The following is a 20504-nucleotide window of genomic DNA, read 5'->3' as shown; positions in this document are numbered from 1 at the left end:
TCTGTTTTATAAAATTTTCACAACTCCTCCATGGGACAAGTACTATTATCCCCACTTTGTCAATGTGGAAACTGAGGTCCAGGGAGGACTTGTCCAAGGTAACCCAGCTAGTGAGTGGCAGAGTCAAGACTTGGTCTCAGGTCTGCCCTAGAGGAGCTTCCACTTGCTGTCCCCAGGCCCTGGGTGGGGGTAGAGAGGGGACCTAGAAGTTCTAGCTCCCTGGCCCTCTGACATCCAGTCTGGGGATGAGGATGAATTTTCCAGCTTGGCCCCCAGATCTTGGTTTGCTGACTCAGGATATCACTTGGCATCTTCTAGAAGTCATTGGGGCTGGACAAAAGGCTCTGGAAGCTCTGCCTGGAGGAGGGACTCTGGGCCCTGGGTTGCAGCCCTGTGGGGGCACTTCCTTTCTCACCCCTCAGGCCCTGGCCTATAGTTCTTGTTGCCTCTCCTTACCTGCTCCCCCCACGATAGAAAAAACCTGTATTTATTGGAACCCTTGCACAGCTACCTAGTTTGAGTCTGTATTCGCTCAGTAGACCACACTGGAGCTGGAGGGCTCTGAGACACACTCCTGTACCCCGGGCAGGGGAAGATGTCAGAACATTGTTTTCTCAGTCATTCCTCATTCCCAGATGGTTTCCTTTCCTCAGCCTAGAGCTAATAGATGGGCATTACCTAGGGGGTTTAAAAGGCATAGGAATATCCTCTGCTATGGTTCCCTAGTGTATGTGGATTTTAAGCATTTTGGACATTATCACAGCTTCCCCACCCCCGCATCTTTCCAGAAACCTGTGCCAAAAGATAGCAGATAATGGTTTTGCTACTACCCTAAATTGGAGGTCAGAGGCTTGGGCTCTATTTGTTTATTTATTTATTTTAATCTTTTTAAAAATTGAAGTATTATTCTTTTTTTAATAGAAAAGTAATAGATACTTTAAAAATTCAAATAAAACAAAAATGTAGAAGTTGAAACATTCTCTCCCTCACTTTCCCCAGTCCTACTCCCTTTACAAGATCACCACTGTTAGCCACTTGGTCTAGATCCCAATGGTCTTTATTCTGTGTGTAGGGTTTTTTTTTTCTTAAATAAAAATGGATTCATGCTATAAATAATGTTCTAATACTTGCTTTCCTTCTTGATATAGCATGAAATTCGTTTACAGCAAGAATGTTTGTATGTTATTTGTATGATTTTAAGATTTAAAATCAAAGAATAAAACATCATGGAAGATTTTCCCCATGTCATTAAATATTTTCCTACAGCATCCTTTTTTAATGGCTGTATGGTATTGTATGAATGAATCATAATGTATCTAACTAATACCCTATTTATGTTGTTTCCAAATTTTTACTATTACGGACAAAGCTGTCATGAGTGTCTTTATGCACATATATCTTTGTGCACTTGGGACTGTTTCTGTGGATCAAGTCCTAGAAGGGGAACGGCTGGGTCAAAGGGTCTGCCTGCTACGGAGAGTCAGATTCCTCCAGAGGGCTGGGCACCTTTGAAAGTTTGTTAGATGAGGCCTTTTGAGAAGCAATGTAGCATAGAGGTTAAGAGCAGGACTCTGAAGTGTGCAGACTCCTTACTCTGTGACTTCCTTGCTGTGTGACTTTGGTCATCATCTTCAACCTCTCTGAGCTTCAGTTTTCTCTTGTGTAAATTGGGATGATGACAGCACCTACCTCAGTGGGATACTGTGAGGATTATATGAGATAGTATATGTAAAGCACTTAGTCCCTGGCACATATGCCAATGCTCACTGTCATGTAAATGACAGCAATTAGTTCCATGTGGGAGTTGGGGCTGTTTGGGCTCTTCCTTATTCATTTGATGAGGATAATGCTTTCATTTTCCTGTTGCCCACAGTCACTAAGGGCAGTGGGATGAGTGCAGCTGAGTAACAAGGTCTGGAAGCAGAGTGGCCTTGACTTCACTCTGGTGACAAATCTCTCTGCAGTTTTCCCTCCGTAGTGCAGGTAATGGTAGTAGAAAAAGAAAGGAAACCAAGGGTCTTCGTCACCATCCCACCTCCCCAGAGATGGTGTAGCTTCAGTGGGCACAGGAAGAAAGAGGTAGCCTCAGAGGAAAGGCCCTGCCAAATGCAATTCTCCCCTTCTCAGACCCTGGAGAGCCCCCGATTGTAGGCCCTTCCTCACTGGGGTGAAGGTCCTCATGGCTCCTATGAAAATGAAGAATTACAGGAGGAGGGAAATAGCTACCCACTCACCTCCACTCTCAAAGTCCAGTGAGGCCTTGAAGCTATGGGATCCTGGGCCCTGTTCTTAGGAGGGAGGTTAGAAGGGAGGGCAGAGCCATCTGGGGCTTCAAATTGAAGCTTTATTTAGGTCAGCAGGGTTAAGAACACTGAAATCTTCAGGGAAGGCAGAGATGGCCCTGAAAGGACAGTGGGGTAATATTCTGCTGAGGGCCAGCTTTCAGGGAGACTGGTCTGTCCTTCCCCCAACCTCTTGCCATAGGAAAGATAACTGGAGACAGTAATTTAGTTCTACTTGTGTACTTTATTACTACTAACCTATCTCCCTCCATCCCCTCATATTTACAACCAATCCCTCTCCCAAAGCGAGCTTTGACCAAAGTTCCTGGTAATAGGTTGAGAAGCATGTCCACCAAGCAGGCAGCCCTAGATGTAGTGGGCACTGTTTGTCCCCAGGCAGGTTGGGCACCAGAAAAGGGCTATTTTGGGGATTCAGGGCACAGACTTGGTATTGGGGTCAAGGGAGGCCCCCACCAACAGATACTCTCCCTCCCCTTTTGGAACTCAAGGTACACCAACACCTTTAGTAAAACAGAATTGGAGTAGTGGGCTCTCCAATGTCAAGCTTGGTGATTTATTTGCTTGTAAGGACCCACACAAGTGTCCAAGTCTGGGCTGAGACCTACATTTGGCTTCCATGTGGTCCTGAGGAGCAGAGGGCATCTCTGTCTTGGAAGCCAGATCTGACCATCTGCTATCAGCCTTGGGGGAGTCTTGTTTGAGGGAGTCAAGAGTGGAAGGGGAGGGGAGACACAGTATGAGGTATGAGCATCGTTTCAAGCTGGGAGAAGTTGCAGCTTGGCCTCAGTTACATGGGGAGGTAGGGGATGAATGAGCAGGAAGAACCATTTCATTTGGGCACCAGAGGCTCCTCCAGCCCCTCAATAAAACCCACTGGTGTCCTGAGTTACAGGGAACAGGAGAGCAGATCTTTAACGTTACAGAATGTCAGAGCTGGCAAGGCCCATCAGTCCTAAACCCAGAGATGGGACAGCATTTGGCTCAGGCCACATAGTGATTTAGTGACAAAACTTCGAAGAAAGTTAAGGAGAAAGAAAGTGAGTAAAGTACTTGTGGCTGTCTTCAAACCTTATTTAGGGAGATCTGATTTACCCATGCTAAATTAGGGTGCTTTTAAACAGACCGCTTCCCTAAGGTTTTGAGACTGACCTGAAGCACTGACTTAGCCCCCTTTTCAGGTGCAGTGCAACAGGGGAGGGTGGTGTGGGGGCCAAGAGGATCTGGGGGGCCTTCAGGGGGAGGGCCATGAGCTGGGTGGCCCCTTGATACCCTGCTTTCCAGGGGTTGGGCAGTGCCTGGAGGGGCTGTGCTGTCAGTAGCTGGTGGAGAGAGGGGTCCAGGCAGGTGGGATGTGCCCTCAAGGTGGCTGCTCATCCACTCCAAGTGATCCTGTTGGGGCCAGCTGGGCTTCTGTGGCCCTAGCACCCCTTGGGAAGCACCACATCTCCTTGGTGCTTGCAGCTCGGGCCCAGCCTCTGCCTGCACTGCCACCTTCGCCTCAAGGTGCCCCAGCCAGGGAAAGGCCCTGCAGCTGCTCCTCGGTGCTTGCCAGCTCTGCCTCATCATGCCCACTCTCTGAGCCCTCGAAGCAGCCTGAGTTGCATGGGATGTCCACCTTGGGTTCTGACACTGTATGCATCACTGGCTCCTGGCTGCTCTCAGCACCCTGTTCTGCCTCCTCACTGCCAGCTGCCAAGGGCAAGGGAGAGGAGATAGAAGATGGGGTTCTTGGTCCTTAGCTTGGGGAGTGGGGTGTTGGAAGTACCTGGGAGCTCCTGCATGGGGACAGAAACTCTGGGAAGTCCACCATAGGTGGTCTCTCCCTCTGGGTACCCACAACTGCCACTCTTCTTACCACATCCAGCCACCTCCATGGCTCAGGATCTCAAACTTCATCAGCACTAAGCTAGGAGCCAGGAAACCTGGGCTTTAATCCTGATTCATTTATTACCTCTTTGCAGACTTGAGTAAAATACCTTACTTTCTCTAGTCTTAAGTCTCCCCTCTGATCCAAAAGGAGGTTGGACCCAATAATCCCCCAAACCCCTCCCACCACAAACTTTCCCTGGGGCTCACTTGTAAGTGTGGAGAGTGCCTTCCTACTGCAGGAGGGTCACAGGCCAGAGTGCAGTTGGGCTGGGCCAGGCCAGGCCTCCCCATCTTGGAATACCAGCAGGTATACACACCCACCACCCACTCCTAAACCCACTCACTGTCGTAGTCCAGCAGCAGCTCGGCCGCCATGAGCAGCTTGGCCCGGTGCTGTGGGTCCAGATGTTCAGCTCATTGAGGTGTGTTTCCCGCAGCTCTTTGAAGTCCTCCAGTGTCTGGTAGTCATTGAGCAGCAGGGTGGATGTGTGCTCCTGTGGGCAGAGGGCAGGCTGCTTACATGCCACCCCTGCTAAGGATCCCCGCAGAGCTGATGTCCCCTGGCCCCCATCCCTGGTGCAAGAGTGCCTCCCTTCATACTAGTGCTGGTCCAAGAGAGTTTTGGGGCCCGGGGGAGCAGGAACTCCTGAGCTCAAACCTCCAGGCCAATGCGCTCCAGCAGCTCATGCAAAGTCTTTGGCTTGGGCCTCTTGCCCTTGCTCTGTCGGCGGCTTGGGCAGGCAGGCCCCACAGCCTCCTCGGGCAGCACATCCACATAGATGAATTTGAAAGAGCCCAGCCTGCCCTTGAGCAGGCCCAGCCATGTACCTACAGGTGGCTTTTCAATGATCTGGATCACATCTACTTTCTGTAGGGGTGGGGGGAAGAGAAGAGGACCAAGGGAAGAAGAGGGGTGATCCCTTGGCCTCTCCCAACTGTCTTACCTGGGCTCAGTTCAACCTCCTTTATGGGTGAAGCCTTCCAGGCTAAGGAGGGGCCTGGGATGCCAACCTTACCTGTAGTTTCAGTGAGTCGTGGTCATGAGGGCTGGGGGTGAAATCAGTGTGGACTCGTGCCTGGCCACAGAAGGGCCCTGTGTACTGGGGGGCAGGTGGTTCCTCCCCAAAGCTGCCAGAGCCTGGACTGGGGCTGCAGAGCTCACTGCCTGTAGGAGATGAAGCAGGGAGGAGGGTCACCTTTGTCCTAGGATAGCCAGGTCAGTGCCCAGCAGGTGCCTTCCAGGGGGTCTGGCTAGAAACCCAAGGATACATGTTATGGAAGAAAACGACTCTGGCAAGTCTCACTCTGCAAAAGGGATTCTGACCCATCCCTCATCCACCCTGCAGGAGCACAGCTTCACCTCTAGGGCCTCAGATATGAAAATCATTGACAGCAGGAGAAATGCTTCATAGACTAAAGAACTGGCAAATTGGGAGGACCTCTGGAGAGAGGCTGGGCCAACACCCCAGTGAACAGGTGAGGGAAACAGACCAGATAGGCAAAGTGACCTGCCCAAGGCCTCTCATCTTGTAAGAGGGTCCATTAGACTCCAGCTCTCCTGACTCCCACTCCAGTGCTCCTTCCACCCAGAAAGTCACTCCCTACATTAATATTTTACTTTCTCTGCTTAGTAAGACTCAGTGTTTATTACAATGTCACATGGAACTCAGATGGGCTCCTTTTCCCTGGGAAGTGTAGGATGATGGGCATTTTAAATGGCTTTCAATGGGGAGGGGGGTGCAGGGAGATGTCTGTGGAGCCAGAGCAAGAGCAGGGAGCTTGGAATGTGATCTCAGACCCACAGCCCCTCCTCCAGGCAGGGCTGCCAGAACCTCTTATCCAGCCCCAATGACTTCACGTGTTGCCCTGAGCCAGCAAACTGAGGCGTCTGGTCCAAGAGGGTGAGTCTTCACAGCTGGAGAATGCTCTGCCTCCACTCCTGGTCCCCAGACTGGATGCCAGAGCCAGGGAGCTGTAAAGTTCCCTGTCTCTAGCTTCTCTTGGAAATAAATGGATCTGGGGGGGGGGGTTGGGTTTGTCCAAGATGGCAATGAGGCTCTTCCTCTCCCCTTGGGCCCCTCTAGGGCCTGGAGACAGCAAGTGGAAGCTCAGCTAGGTTAGAGCCAGTTTCAAGTCTTGACTCTGTCACTCACTGGCCGGGTCACCTTTGGTAAGTCACAACCTCCCTGAGCCTCAGTTTCCATATCGGTCCAGTAGGGATAATAATAGTACTGGCTCCACTGTGGTTGTGAAGATTAAACATGAAGAGGGCTGGGAAAGTTCCCATTGGGCAGATGGTAAAGGTTCATTTCTTTTACCTCCTTCCAGACAGCGCATCTGCGTGGCCCTAACTCAGGTCTTTTATCCGGACACAGCAGGTGGCCCCTCCCTACCCAGCCTTCTTACCTGTGGATGCCTGATGGCTGAGTGACCGGAGCTCAGGCTCCTCCTGCTTGGAAAAGGCCAGTGCCATCTTCTCGGGGCCCGGGCTATCCAGGCTGCAGTCTGGAGATGTCGGGGAGGCTGAGCCCTCCTCCAAAGTGTCTCCCTGCAGGGGAGAGGAGGCAGGAAGTTGCGAGAAGTTTGGCTGGGGTGCACATGGGAGCAGCCCCAACTGCAGAGGAAACGGGCCTTTTCAAGCTCTAGCTCTGCCGCATATACAGGCTGTACAACATTCTCTGAGCCCCAATTTCCTCTTCTGTAAAATGGGAATGATGGTCCTTGCCCTGCCAACCTCATGGAATGATGGTCAGCTGGGGTGCTGTGTGAATGTGCTTTGTGCAGTTAGGTGCACAGCCCAAAGTAGTTCCTCTCTAGCATCATTTTCTGCCTGACTGTGCCCTAGCAACAGCTGTGAGTCCAAACCCTGTACCATGGCCTATTTGCACGTACACTGGGTGGGTCTTAACCAAAGCCAGGTCAACAATCAGGGGTCAGGGGCCATGCATTCCTAGAGGTCAGAGCAAGGTGGTTGACCAGAAACTAGGTCAGTGATCAGGCCAAGCAGACATTACCACCAGGAGGGCTTTATGGGTGGGGCACCTACAGCCTTAGTCAGAAAGCCTCTTACCTGCTACATTGGGGAGCTGGAAAAGGGGCCCGTGAGTGGGGGTAGGAAGGGGAAAGCATGACCATGCGGTGACTGCTATGGTTTCCATGCATCTCTTCCAGCCTCCTTCCTTGGCTTTCCCCTCCCACTTTTCCTTTTTTTCTCCCTTCTCTCCATTCTCTCCTCTACCTTCCATTTATTTCCTCCTCTTGTATGGCTAGGATGCAGCTGCCTGGATAACTTCCTCCTCTTATTGCATGGAAAAGAGGGAACAGAGAGAGGGTGGGCACTGGGCAGGTCTGCTATTTATAGGCCAGTGGGGCCTATTGTGGCCTTGCCGCCACTAACCCTCAGACTGGTTTGCAGACCAGGAAGCTGAGACTCGCCCCTGAAGCCCCAGGGACTGGTGAGCCTGGAAAGCAAGGAGGAGGGCAAGCATGGAGCCGGAAGAAGGCTTTGCCGGAGAAGAGTAAACTCACTGCCCAGCTGCCTTCTAATTGCAGTTCTTTCCCGAGGCCCTTTCCTGTCATTAATCTGTAATCTGGGGACTGGGAGGAGGGACTTTGGCTCATAGGACCCTGTTTTATGGCCCCTCTCTCCCAGCTTTAGCACAAAGCAGGAGGGGGACAATCCAAAGGGGGCCATGGAGATTGGTGCTGTGGCTTGAGCCCAGCTGGCTGCTCCTCAGCCCAGGGAGATGGAAAAGACTACTCAGGTTCTCTTGGCGACCAAGGGCAGGGGTGGCTAGGGTGGTGGCCCTTTGATGGGCCTACCTCCAACCTCAGGGGCAGCCCCAAATGTCCTGAGTGCTTTTCAATGACCCTGAAGGAACCCCATCCAGGGGCGCATTGAAATCCAGAGCCATTTTTGGCTTTCTGCCTGGCCTTCCTTTGGGGTGAGGACTTCCTGGGGGGGTCATGTGCAGGTGAGGGAGTACTGTACACCATTGGTCTGTCTTTCATTTTCTGAGATGAGCATGTGGGCCTCTTGAAAAGAGTACATTTCCACGCATCAGACATTGCCTTGTTCAACTGTGGGATGTATCACACTAGGCAAATTACTCAACCCCTCTGAGCCTTGCTTTTTTTCACTTGGTGTCAGGTGGGGAGAGTTCAAATCTTGGTTCTGCCATTTACTAGCTGTGTAAGCCTAACCAAGTTACTTAACTTCTCTGGGCTTCTGTTTCCTCACCAGTAAAATAGCATCTAACTCATAGGGTTGTCTTAAGGATGAAATGAGTGATTACACACACAGAGCTTAGAACAGATCCCCCATCAAATGTCAGTTGATGATTAGCCTTTCATGTAACCCACCTCCAGGTTCTTACCCAGGGTGTTTCCACACCTGAAACACTCTGCCCTTCTTTCTGTCAACCATTTCCTCTCCCCTCCTTCAAAATCAATTTAACTGAAAATAACCCAAATACCCATTGACTATAGAATGGATAAATGTGTTCTAGACACACAAGAGAATACTACATAGTATATACTATGTGGTTCCATGTATATAAAGTTCAAAAACTGGCCAAACTAATCTCGATGTTAGAAGTCAGGATGGTGGTTGCCCTTGGGGAAAGGGGGTGTTTAGTGACTGGTGTGGGGGAGGGGGACACTGGGCAGCTTCTGGAGCACTGGAAGTGTTCTGTTTCTTGATCAGAGTGCTACTTACGTGGGGGTGCTCACTTAACGAAAATTCATTGAGTGGTAAACTTATATTTATGCACTTCTCTGTAGTACATTATACTTCAATTTAAAATTTTAAATCCAGTTTAAAAGGTACTGCCCCCTTTTCCCCTGCTTCTGGGCTGTGATCTGGGCTGTTCCCAGGTGTCTCCCCAACTACCCTCTCAGTGTAAAAGTCATGTGCTGAGCATGCTCTGAGCTCCAGGCCTGTGTGTGGGTGTGAGTCCAGAAACGAGGGGTTAAACACCTCCCATGTGGCTGGCACCCTGCCTAGTGCCCTCCAGCCTCACCACAGCCCCTGTTAGTCTCCTACATCACAGCTGAGAAGATGGAGACTCCCAGCAATGGAGTGACCCAGGCAGACTCTCACAGCTGGTGGCAGAAAGAGCAGGGGTTCAACACCAGGTGTGTGACTTTGGAGGCCTGTGCATGTTGCTGTGCTCCTGCCACTTCAGAGCACATGGAATAAGCCCCCCAGTGCATAGAAGTGGACTGAGTGCCGTGCTGACTAGGTGGTGTTTGAACAGAGCTACAAGGAGAGCAAGAGGGAACGTGGCTTTGTGGAGGAGGTGCACTTGAGCTGGGCCATGAAGCAGAGCTGGGATTTCTCTGAGTGAATTGGGAAAGGTTTAAAATAAGAGTGTGAGTTAGGGGTACTCCCAGTGTGATGATGGACCCAGTAGGATGGTGATGGATCACTATACGTGAGCAGGGGCTGGCCAGCCCAGGAACTTGGGCTTTATCCAGCGGGCAGTGGGAAGCTCCTGAATACTATGTGCAGGCTGGTGGGGGTGTCATGGCTAAAGGTGTGAAGTGGGAAGGGAAGTAGGGTGGTGGGACTGGGGGGAGACGGGGGCAGGAAGAGCCTTTCAGGAGGGAACAGTTGAGCACCGGAAGGGGATCCTAGGTTCCTCCCCATTGCCCCTGATGGGAGGTCTGAAGTGTGGTGGAAAGTTGGGGTGAGGTACAGAAGGACAATCCTTAGGGGAGGCAAGTCCCAGAGCAAATCCCTTTACCCTTCCTACACCCCAACACTGGCCTTTGGGTTAAATCAGATCAAAGAGAGCACAGAGAAAGACTTGAAGAAGGCCAAACATCTTCAAAGGGCAGCCAAGGGGTATGCCCTCTCTTCACCTTGGGGCCTCCCCAGTCCTTCGTGATCCAGAGGAGGTGCCATGTCCTGACCCCACCATCCTAGAAGGCCTGCCTGCTCCCTCCCTCTACTGTCTGAGGGTCACCCATTCCACTGCCCTCTGGGTCTGTCCTGCAAAGCTGTCCTACTGATGAGTCTTTTATGCTCATCTGACTCTTCGAGTGCTTTTGAGATCAGTAGGGGGAGAAGAGGGTGGCAAGAGAGGGGGTTAAGACTCTGGAATCAGACAAATATAGGCCTGAATCCCTGCTTTGCAGCTTACCTGCTATGCGACCCTGGGCAAGTCACTTGGTCACTCAGCTTTGGGTTGTAAAGGAGGGACAATGACCATATCAGCCCCTACCTAACAAGGTTGTCATGGGGAGTCAATGAGCTAAGAGATGTTTTGTAAAGGGGCACTATACAGCATCCGACACCTGATGAATCATCTCTCAGTGGTGGTGTGGCAGTGACCGTTACAGAATCTTGCTTTCTCTGCTGCAGGATTGGGACCGTGGCTCTTCTTTGCACTGTGTGCCCCATCCCCACCCAGGCTGATGGCACGCACCCCCTCGTGTGTGCCAGCAATGTATGTGAAGAGGACTTCACACAGTGATTGCTCCAGGTGATCCGTACAACCTCCTGAGATGGGCAGATCAGGAACTATGCTCCTTTTTGGAGACGTGGAAACAGTCCCAAAGAAGGCGAATGGACTGCCTATGGTCCCACAGCTAGAAAATGGTAGGAGCAGGATTACAACTCAGCTTTCTTCCCCCTGACCAGCCCATTTTCTAGTTGAGAGGCCTAGGAAGAGAAGCAGGGGCAGGAGAGAGGGGCCTCCCTTGCCTTTATACTATCCCTTGCACCATATCACCTCTGCCTCCAAAGAGAAGGGACTTGCCCAAGGTCATCAGTACAAGTGGTAAGGGAGCTGGGCCCACTGACTCGGGGCCTGGGGAAGATGCTGAATCCACCTTATGGAGGCTTGGCTTTTCTAAGGGAATTTCTGTGGTATGGGGTTTTGAGAGACTGGAGCAAGCTTATCCTGGATCTGGCAGGTGTGGGATGGAGCTTGCTGCAGACCTCAGAATGCTACATGGGCCTTGCTTCTCTTCGGACAGGCCTGGGGGAAATCCCAGAGGCCCCCCCACCCTTGCCAAACACAGAATCTGGGTAGTTGAAATTGGGAAAGTAAAAGGGGACTTCTGGCTTCTGTGTGCCCCTGGGGCACCTCCACCTGAGGTGGCACAGGGTCCCAGTGCCAAAAGTATCAGCTCTTTCTCAGACTCTTTCCTCTGGCTCAGCTCCCCTGTGGTTTGGGGCTCAGCAGTGACTCTGCTTCCCAACCCCAACAGCCTGAGAGCAAGGGGAAGTGGCCCCACTCTCTGAGGGGTGGCAACCAATGGCAGGACTGCTGGGCCTAGCACTGCAGAGGGTTTAGGCAGGGGTGACAGAGCCCGTGTGAAGATTCATGAATCTCACCCCCACTCACCTCCACTGCAGCCTTAGAGAAGCAGCTGCTGTGAAGAGAATATAGCTGGAAATGGCTGCCACCCCAGGGCCTAAGATGGGGTAGGATGCACACCCCAGTGCCCTGGTTCTCAGCCTCTCAGCTGTCTCAGCCTCCATCTGGGAGCTGCTCCCCTGACAAGGGAGGGTCCCCCATGTGGCACCTGGACTGAGCTCTAGGGAAAATGGGCAGGACATAGTCAGGGCCTCAGTCTGGGCCTGGGGCTGGGGCTCGGCCTCTTGGCCCACTTTGACAAGGTCCTCTAATCCCACTGGATGTGCAGGGTATACTTGCTGATTGCCTGGGAGAATCCTAGAATTGAATCAAAGAATTATGTCTAGGAATCCTTAAATCCAACCAGAGAAACCTAAATCTGGCAGAGCCTTCAAGGAATCTTCTCGTCCAGCCTTGGCCCCAGAAAGATGAACACCACAGCCATCCATAACAGCTACTTTTTTTCCCTAGCCTCTCAAATCCCCCCACTGAATTTTCCCTCTTCAGCCCTCACTCCTACTATCATCTCATCACCTTCATTTTTCATTATCCATAGACAAGTTCTTCCCACCCACGAAGCACTTTATGCTCCCCAGCATCCCACTGCAAGTTTGGAGGTACTTTCCCTGAGTCTGGAAATCACCTTGGCCAGCAGGCTGGGGCTAGCACCATCTCCAGTGGGCCTGGGGAGCTGCAGCAGAGCTGAGCCAAATGGGCAGGGTCTGGGTGATGGCCAAAGGACAGAGGCCCTGGGAGCATCGTGGCTCCAAGCTGGGCAGTCCAGCAGGGTGCTTTGAGTGGGACTGCTCCTGAGAGCCCAGGCTCTGGCAGAATTGGAGGCAGAACCAGCACTGGGGAGAGAGAATTAAGCACAGTCTCAGGATTCAACTCAAGAATTGTATTTTGTAACTCTCTAATTCTAGTCTAGGATTCTAGCCTCTAATTTTAGGTCTTTAGCCCATCCTTGTAGGGTTCAATTCTGTAAGTCTAGACTTTTAAGAGTCATCTGGAACTCCATTACTCTAGAATTATAAAAGTCTTTTCCATACCTCTGTTACTCTACTAATCTTTGGGCCCCAGACCCAGTGCCCTCTGGGAGAATGGACCTCACCTACGGACTCAATGTCTGACATTTGGCTCTTTACACTTCTAAGATGGAGAGGATGGGATTGAGAGAGCAGAGGAGGGGGAAGGAAGATGTGAGTTCCCACTGATGCTCCTTACCTTCTTCTTCTGCGTGGGTTCCTTCTCGCTGGCATTGGAGGGCTTGCAGCGCAACATGGTCCTCTACTTGGGTGAGACTTGGTCCCTACTCTCCAAGGTCTCAAGATGCAGAGGCTTCCTGCTCAGCCTTGCCAGCACCATCCAGGGGGCACAGCATCGACCGGACCTCCAGCTGCCACTCTGACTGCTGCAGTGGCAGCTTGGGGGTGTAGGCCATGGACACCCGGCAGCAGCAGTGGCATACAGGAACCCCTGCCACGTGACCTGCACTTACAGCAATCGCAGTCCCTGCCGGCCCCTAGGGAGGAAGGAAGTCCCAACTTCAGTCTCCAGAGATTCTGATGCAGATGGCTCTTGGGTTGAATAGTCAGAGAAAAGTCCCTATCCTGCCGCCTCATGTCAGTCAACATCAGTCCTTCTGCTCTGTCTTCCTGGAGGTGGCCAATCTACTCGACATAAGGTGGCCTACTCAAGCCTTTTATCTCACTGACCCAAATCCACAAACCAAAAGTTGGGCCATCTCTCTGCTTGTTGGGTCAATATTCCTGGTCAACTTGTATCACCAAGGTATTCACAGCCATCACTACCACTACCATCATCCCTAAGGCCATCACCACTACTACATCACCACTGCTACCATCACTCCCACAGCCATCACCCTATAGTCATCATCACTGCAGTCATCCCCACTGCCATCAGTACACTTACACTCATCATCACTAGAGAAATCACTCTTCCAGTCAACACCCCTCAGCCATCAAATAAATATTTATCACCATCATGGCCTTCACCATGATAGCTGAAAAGCATCTGCAGGCAACTCCTCAGCACCAGCAACCACCCCATTCAACAGGCATTTACTGAGTGCCTATGCAGTAAGTTTAGAATGTGTACACTGTAGATAATCCATGGCAGATTATGTTAGGTGAAAGTATGACAATGTCCGTGTCTTTATCTGGAGGTTAAATATGGATTAAGGGGATGTGAATGGATGTCAAGTTCTTAAGGGGTACATTGTGATAGTTAAATTCATATGTCAGCTTGGCTAGGTTATGGTGTCCAGTTGTTTGGTCAAGCAAGCACTGGCTTGATTGTTATTTTCAGAGTAGTTTATAAGTGGATTTGAATCTATAATCAGTTGATTGCATCTACAGTGGATTGCATCTACTGTCAACAAAGGAGCTAGCCCTCAGCGATGTGGGGAGTCTCCTCATCTAATCAGATAGAGGTTTGAAAAACCAGAACTGACTGAGGATTTCAGAAGTCAGAAAGAATTTCTGCCTCTGCTTCATCCAGTCAGCTTTTCTTGGGAAATTCAGCATCACATTCATCAGAGTTTCTGGCTTGAGGCATGTCCTTTGGAATTCGGACTTGTCAATCCCCATGGTCACATAAGCCAATTCCTATAATAAATCTCTCCCTCTACACACACACACGTGTGCACACACACACACACACACACACACATCCTGATAAATATATATATCCTGTTGGTTAAAAAATTCTCCATAACCCTTTTCCTTGTTGTTTGGGTGAATAGTCTTCTCTGTTTTAAGCATATATCTACCTCTCAGTCTCTCTATATTTTCTTAACATAAATCATACTGCACAGGAAGCAGAATAGTAGGATTTTTTGGGGGGTGGGGTGGGGAGAAGTGGGAGGGAACACAAAGAGGCAGGAAGAAATTTTAGGGTGATGGATATGTTCATTATCTTGATTGTGGTGATGGTTTCCTGGGTGTATATATGTGTCAAGCTTAACAAATTGTACACTTAAAAAAACACGCAGTTTATCATATGTTGATTATACCTCAATAAAGCTGTTTTAAAGTCATTTTAAATTTTAAAAAATCATACTGCCCAAACTGTGTTGGCACCTGCTTCATACACTGAACACAATCTCATTAATATTTTCCCATGCTATGGAATGTTCTTCAACTGCATAATTTGCAATGACTTTCAAGCATTCCATTGTATGGGTACACAATGATTAATATTTTTTTATTAGAGAAGTTGTAGGTTTACAGAAAAGTCGAGCATAAAATACAGTTCCCATATGCCTCCCTATTATTAACACCTTGCATTACTGTGGTATTATGTTACAATTCATTAAAGAACATTTTTATAATAGTATACTATTAACTATAATTGTATTATTAACTATAGGCCCTCGTTTATAATTGGGTTCACTGTTTGTTGGACAGTCCTATGTTGTTTTGCAAAAATTCGTATTCTAGTAATGTATACACAACCTAAAATTTACCCCTTTAACCACATCACATAAAGTGCTGTGAATTACCTTCACAATGTTTGCACCATGATTATATTTAAATGCAGTGGACTTGGGTGGTCTCATTTTTTTTTTTTAACTCTCCATTCACCGTACTTAAGGTAAATATTCACATCCACAATTTTTCCTTAGGACCAATTTCCAGAAGAGGAATTGTTGGGGCAAAAGGTATGCACCTTTTTAAGGCGTTTGATTCTATGGCACTTGTGAAATCCTAGACTGGATTTCCCCTGTTCCTAAGAAGTTTCCGTGACTTGCCCCATGCCCTCCCACCATCGGTGGGGTGCGTGCGGGAAAGAAAAGGGCCTTTTTCTCCAAGCTGAAACCATACTTCATTAGCTCCGTCCCACACAGCCTGCTGGGCAGGCTCATGAAAAGATCCTGCGTCGCCGATTCGCTTCCCCAGGGGCCTGCGCTTTCCAGACCTGAAAGTCCCTCCCCGCCCGCGAAGGAGCACGTGCGTTGTAACTGGCTAAGAAGCCTGGGAACGGTGTCTGTGACCCATCAGGCATTTGGTGCTCGGTGTGAACAGGGGCGAGAGGGCGGCTCCAGTGGGCCCTGGGCTGGGGAGCGCAGCTGCAGGGGCTGCGGGCACCTGGGGCTCAGGTGACCAGGAGCCGCGAGGGAGGGAGGAGCTGGCAGAAACTTCCCGGCCTGCGCGGCGGCACGTCCCGGGCTCGGCGCGCAGGATGTACACCGCTTCCTGTTTGCTCAGCCCGGCAAGAAGCCGGGCTCACACACTAACCGCAGAGCCTTCAAAGGCAGCCAGCAAACCAGGGTGCTGGGCGGGCGCTGCGGCTTCGCCTGGTGCCTGGGAAAAAAACGGCGAGGGGGAGGAGAAGGGACCTTTGGACCAGGGCAGGAGGGAACGAGTCTTTTCAGCCCCACCCTTGTAAGATCTCCCTTTCAGACTTGCCTCCTCTGGTCAGCAGTCCCGGCACTAGGGGTTCCGGGCTCCCCCATCCAGACCTGGGCTGCTTCAAACTTTTTCTCTCTCAGCGGATTGCCTGGGCCAGAGTCCCATTAGGTCAAGCCCCAGTTGGCTAATGGGTGCTAAACACTTTTAATGGGTTTCTCCTTCTGGGCAACACATTTGCATTTTGTAGGTTGCTCTCAGGTACACAGACCCCTGGGCTAAAAAAGCGAATCAGGTCAGTTGTTCAGTGAACAGGGACGCCTTAAAATTGATAATGGGCTGGCAAGACAGGGCCTAAGAACTTGCTCTGCTAGACACTTTGAGGAGGTACAAAATAGAGTTGCCAAGGTTCCTTGTACCTGGGATCTTGCATCCTAGGTGGGGAAGCCAGCTTACATTTGCTCTGCACTTGCTCTTTGCCAAACCCTTCTTGAACGTTATTTAATCCTCGCCACAACCCCTGAGGTAGGTGTTATTGGTTTAAACTGGGATAAAAATCGCAAAGATGTTCTCGGAAGTATAAATGCAAGTGCATAGAGCCTTGGTTTAGCAGGAATATGGCAGGGTGTGTGGTGGTGGTGGTGGTTGTGTTTCCACTAATAGTGAGATAGATCAGTCTGACCTTCAGAGAGCATGCATAGGGCTGCCAAAGACACAAAGGCCGTCGTAAGCCACATTCCCAGAGTAGCTCCCTGCTGGCACCCGGCAAGAGATTCTGACTCTGTAGTTGATAAGCATCCCTTACTCTCCAAATGGATTTGTTCCTGATTTGAGATGGTAAGAGTTTGAATAGCCAGGGATACCTATGTTTGGAAACACTTCTCAAATGGTTCTTATTCTCACACAGTCATCCCCACCTCGACCCCCAGCTGAAAATAACACTTTGTGGCAGACCGTGAACTTTACAGCACCCCTCTAAAGCAGGCAATGTTTTCATCCCCATTTTCCAGGGGAGGAAGCTGAGGCACAGAGGGTTAAGCAAATTGCCCAAGGACACACAGCTAGTAAGTGGTGGGTGTTGAATTTTAAACACAAGTCTAGTCTCAGTCCAGGGCTCATGCTGTTAACCTCTAGGCCAATGTGCCTCTAATGCCGATACCGAGTTACTGAATGAAGAGGTGAGAACTGTGGGGCCCTGTGCTCTCAGCCCTTTCTTGGCATCCGAAGCATGTGAGCAGGATTGGAGGGCATCTGGAAGTCTGATCATACGCATAACAGTTGCAATCGCTATGGCTGCTGAAGTGGGCCGGGGGGGGGGGGGGTGACGTGCAGAGAAGCCCTTGTCAACTGCGAAGTACTCAACACCTGTAACATTTACCCTGGAGGGTTGGGTTGGGGAAGCAAAGTTGTGTAGCGGTGTTGTGTAGAGGAGGGAAATAGATGTGTTCTGGATAGCTAGGAATGATGCAGAACTGACAGGCAGAAGATTTGGGTTCATTGTAAGGAATACATTTTGGGTGTCTGAATGGTACTAGTTATCCTGGCAAGTAATAATCTTCCCATCTCTAGAAGCTTTCATAGACTGCATAGTCTTTTGGAAATACCTGAGTGTTTCCAAGGTGAGGCCCACCTTGGTAGCCTGACCCATTAGTGGATTTCATTGTGGTAACCTCAGGCAGGGTAGCAGAAGGAGGAAAATTGAAGGTGGGAAGGAGAGTAGAAGAGAGCAGTGAGAAAAGAGCCAGGAGGCTCTCACCATCTATTCCTTATGCACACATACAATACCCACATAGAGCTTTCTGCTTTGGAAACAATGATGGGAGCCACTGGTAGCAGGGGCTGGGTGGGGGAGGGTGGGGGAGACAGTCATCTCTGAATCTCTGGACTATTGCTAAGGTCTTGGTTTTAAAAAACACACCTGCAGGCCTGTTTTTCTGATGGTGGTTAACATCAGAAGAGGAGGTTGGACTTTGGTGCTCTGATCAAAACACTGATGACTCACTGTGGAGAGGCAGCGAGGCTCTGGGCTATTCTGCCTAGATCTCTGTCCCAAAGTTACAAGGAAAAAAATCCTTGAGCAGTGGGGCCCTGGCCCCTAGGGGACAATTGTCTAGGGCTCTTGGGAAGAGGAGTAGGAGAACACATCCCAGAAGTGGAGTCAGGTGGACCTGGATTCACCATGACTTTGGGCAAGTGAGGTTACCTGTGATAAGCCCTGGTGAAGACAATAGCAGTGATAATGTGAGCCTTGCTTGTGCATGTGTGTGTGTGTGTGTGTGTGTGTGTGTGTGTGTAACCAAGTTTACCCAGAAGACATGGGCGGAGCACCCTTAGCCCAGTGCTCAGCTCACAGACAGTGTTTGGTACCTGGTGGGTGACTTCACATCATTTCACACCAGGCTGGAGTTTCTCCTCTTGCCAAAACCAGGAGCTGTCACCTTCTCCCCTCAGCACCTGCTTCTAGGTCTCATCTGGGCCCCACCTGAACCTTGGCGACATGACCCTGTGTATCTCCACTGTGTTAAGGGCAGGATCCCTCAACCCCAGCTATTCCTGAACACAGGCGGTATGGTGGGCCAAGAGGGCGTGGAGCTGCTGAAAGTAGCTTTTCAGTGTCACCCTGGGCCTTGCCATGGACCACTGGGGCTTTCTCAACCACTCATCCTACCAACCTGAGCTGCTTGCTTAGTTCTGGTTTCACAAAGAAACAAGGAAGTGAGGAGCTGACCCCGGCCTCAGTCAGGGGCTGGCTGAGTGGGGGTTCGGGGAGTCCCTACCACTCCCAGCTGTGGTGAGCCATGGGGGCAGGGATTGACAAGGAGGAAACAGTTGCTATTGACTCTTTCATATTTGTTTTCTTTTTTTTTCTTTTTGGCACCGAGAGTGCCCAACTACTGATTTGAGGAAGTGCCTAGTGAGTTGGTAAAATTCACTGCTGACGTGGTGTAATTGGGTGAAGAGCAGCCAGCCCAGCACCTTCAGGGGTCCCAACCCTTGAAGACCGCTGGCTGGCAAATGGGAGAGGACTAACTCAGTTGTAGTTTTAAAAAGTAACTAGTTAGACTGTGTGCATGTAGGTATCTATCATTTTACTTACACCCTTTCCTATTTCAAGAAGGATTTAAAGTATCAAGAAATGTAGCTAAATGCCATCATCGCCATCATGGTTGTCACAGCTGTGTGATCTCAAGCAGGTCTCTTTGGGTCTCAGTTTGCCCAAGAGGCAGTAAGGGCAGCACACACAGCGAAAGTGCGAGAGGAGCTAGCAGCGAGCTGAGTCTGGGTGCTGGCGATTTCACTGTGGCTCTGGCCCCAACGGGCTGTGTGACCTTGGGCAAGTCCCTTCCTGTTTCTGGGCTGCTATTGAAGATTCCTCATCTGTACACTGAAGGGATTGACTCAGTGTTTGTTTTGTTTGTTTGTTTGGTCATGGAGTTCCTATTCAGGACTGGCTATAGAATTTGGGAAGAGCAAAATAAAAACTCGGGGTCCCTTGTTCAAACATTAAGAGTTTCAATATAGTGACAACACAGCATTAAACCAAGCACAGGGCCCTTCTGTGTGCAGGATCCTGTGGAATGGCCCAGGCTGCACACCCATGAAGCCAGCCCTGCAACTGCTTCAAATAAAAATATTATGGGAAGCCCATAAGGGCTGCTTTTTTGTTTTTTTTTTTTTGCCAGAGCTCTGCTTTCTGTGGCAGCCCTTGTAGCATTTCTGAGGAACCTCAACCTCCAGGGAGCATAGCTGGAAAGACAGAGGTTAGATAGTTCCTTAAAAGACTGTCTAGTTTTGACTATTTATACATGAAATTGAAGTTCCAAATCCCTTCCTTACCTACCTCCAAAGGTGAGGCAAGAATTGAAGTAGTGCTGAGTGAATTATCATGTCTTGTCTGTGAGGCTTCCTGGCTTAGAGTGGAGTGCTGTTGTATCTGGGTCTAACAGGCCTCTCAGCATAACCTCCAGAGGAAGGTGGTGCAGGTATTTTACAAGAGGGATAACTGAAGACTAGAGAGGTGAAGCCACATAGCCGGCACAGCTGGAACTAGCACCCCAGAATTCCAACTCCTAGGAAAAAGGGATTTTCCACATGGCCCTCACCATAGCAGCAATTAGCAGGCCAGGAGAGGTTTGGTAAGCCCCATCCTGCAGCATAAAAGCAGAGGACAAGAGCCCACAAGGCGTATTTTAATATTCAATTCCTAATGGTGTCAGAAGTGTTCATGTGTGTGCTATTCCTGCTGGGTGTGCTCTGGTTCTCTGCACAAACAAGAGTCAAGCCTTTAAAGCAAGAACTCTCTGGGTGTCAGCCGTATGGGCTTCCAGGGGAAGGGTGGATGGAGTGGGAGGGGAGCCCTAGGTTTGTACTGTTTGGAGGAAAGGCCAGTACGTGAGCTGCTGCGGGGCTGAAAGGCCTGCAAGTGGATATTGGCCAGGCACCTCAGGCCCTCTTGCTGTCCACTGTCTGTGGGAACCCTAGGAGCAAGTGTCAGGTGTGGAAAGCCGCCGCCGCCGCCGCCGCTGCGGGCGGGTGCTCTGCGCACGGGAAGCCCCCGGGCCCGGGTGGGCTCGTACCGGGCCACGTGTGTGTGC

General features: G+C 50.4%; 1 protein-coding gene across 1 annotated transcript; it reads right to left on the bottom strand.

Annotated features, from left to right (window-relative positions):
- Positions 1 to 2506: 2506 nt before the first annotated feature.
- On the bottom strand, positions 2507 to 12820 carry SASH3 (SAM and SH3 domain containing 3). The gene is given in 8 exon segments (XM_037822682.1): positions 2507 to 3992; positions 4517 to 4576; positions 4579 to 4666; positions 4831 to 5040; positions 5189 to 5337; positions 6579 to 6803; positions 7243 to 7258; positions 12764 to 12820. Coding segments are annotated over 8 exon segments (996 nt in total). The 3' UTR covers positions 2507 to 3801.
- Between the last annotated feature and the right edge of the window lie 7684 nt (positions 12821 to 20504).

Source organism: Choloepus didactylus, chromosome Y (genome assembly GCF_015220235.1).
Source record: "Choloepus didactylus isolate mChoDid1 chromosome Y, mChoDid1.pri, whole genome shotgun sequence".
In the NCBI taxonomy this organism is placed as follows: Eukaryota; Metazoa; Chordata; class Mammalia; order Pilosa; family Megalonychidae; genus Choloepus; species Choloepus didactylus.
Note: the sequence above shows the minus strand (reverse complement) of the source record. Positions and strands in the feature narration are given on the sequence as shown.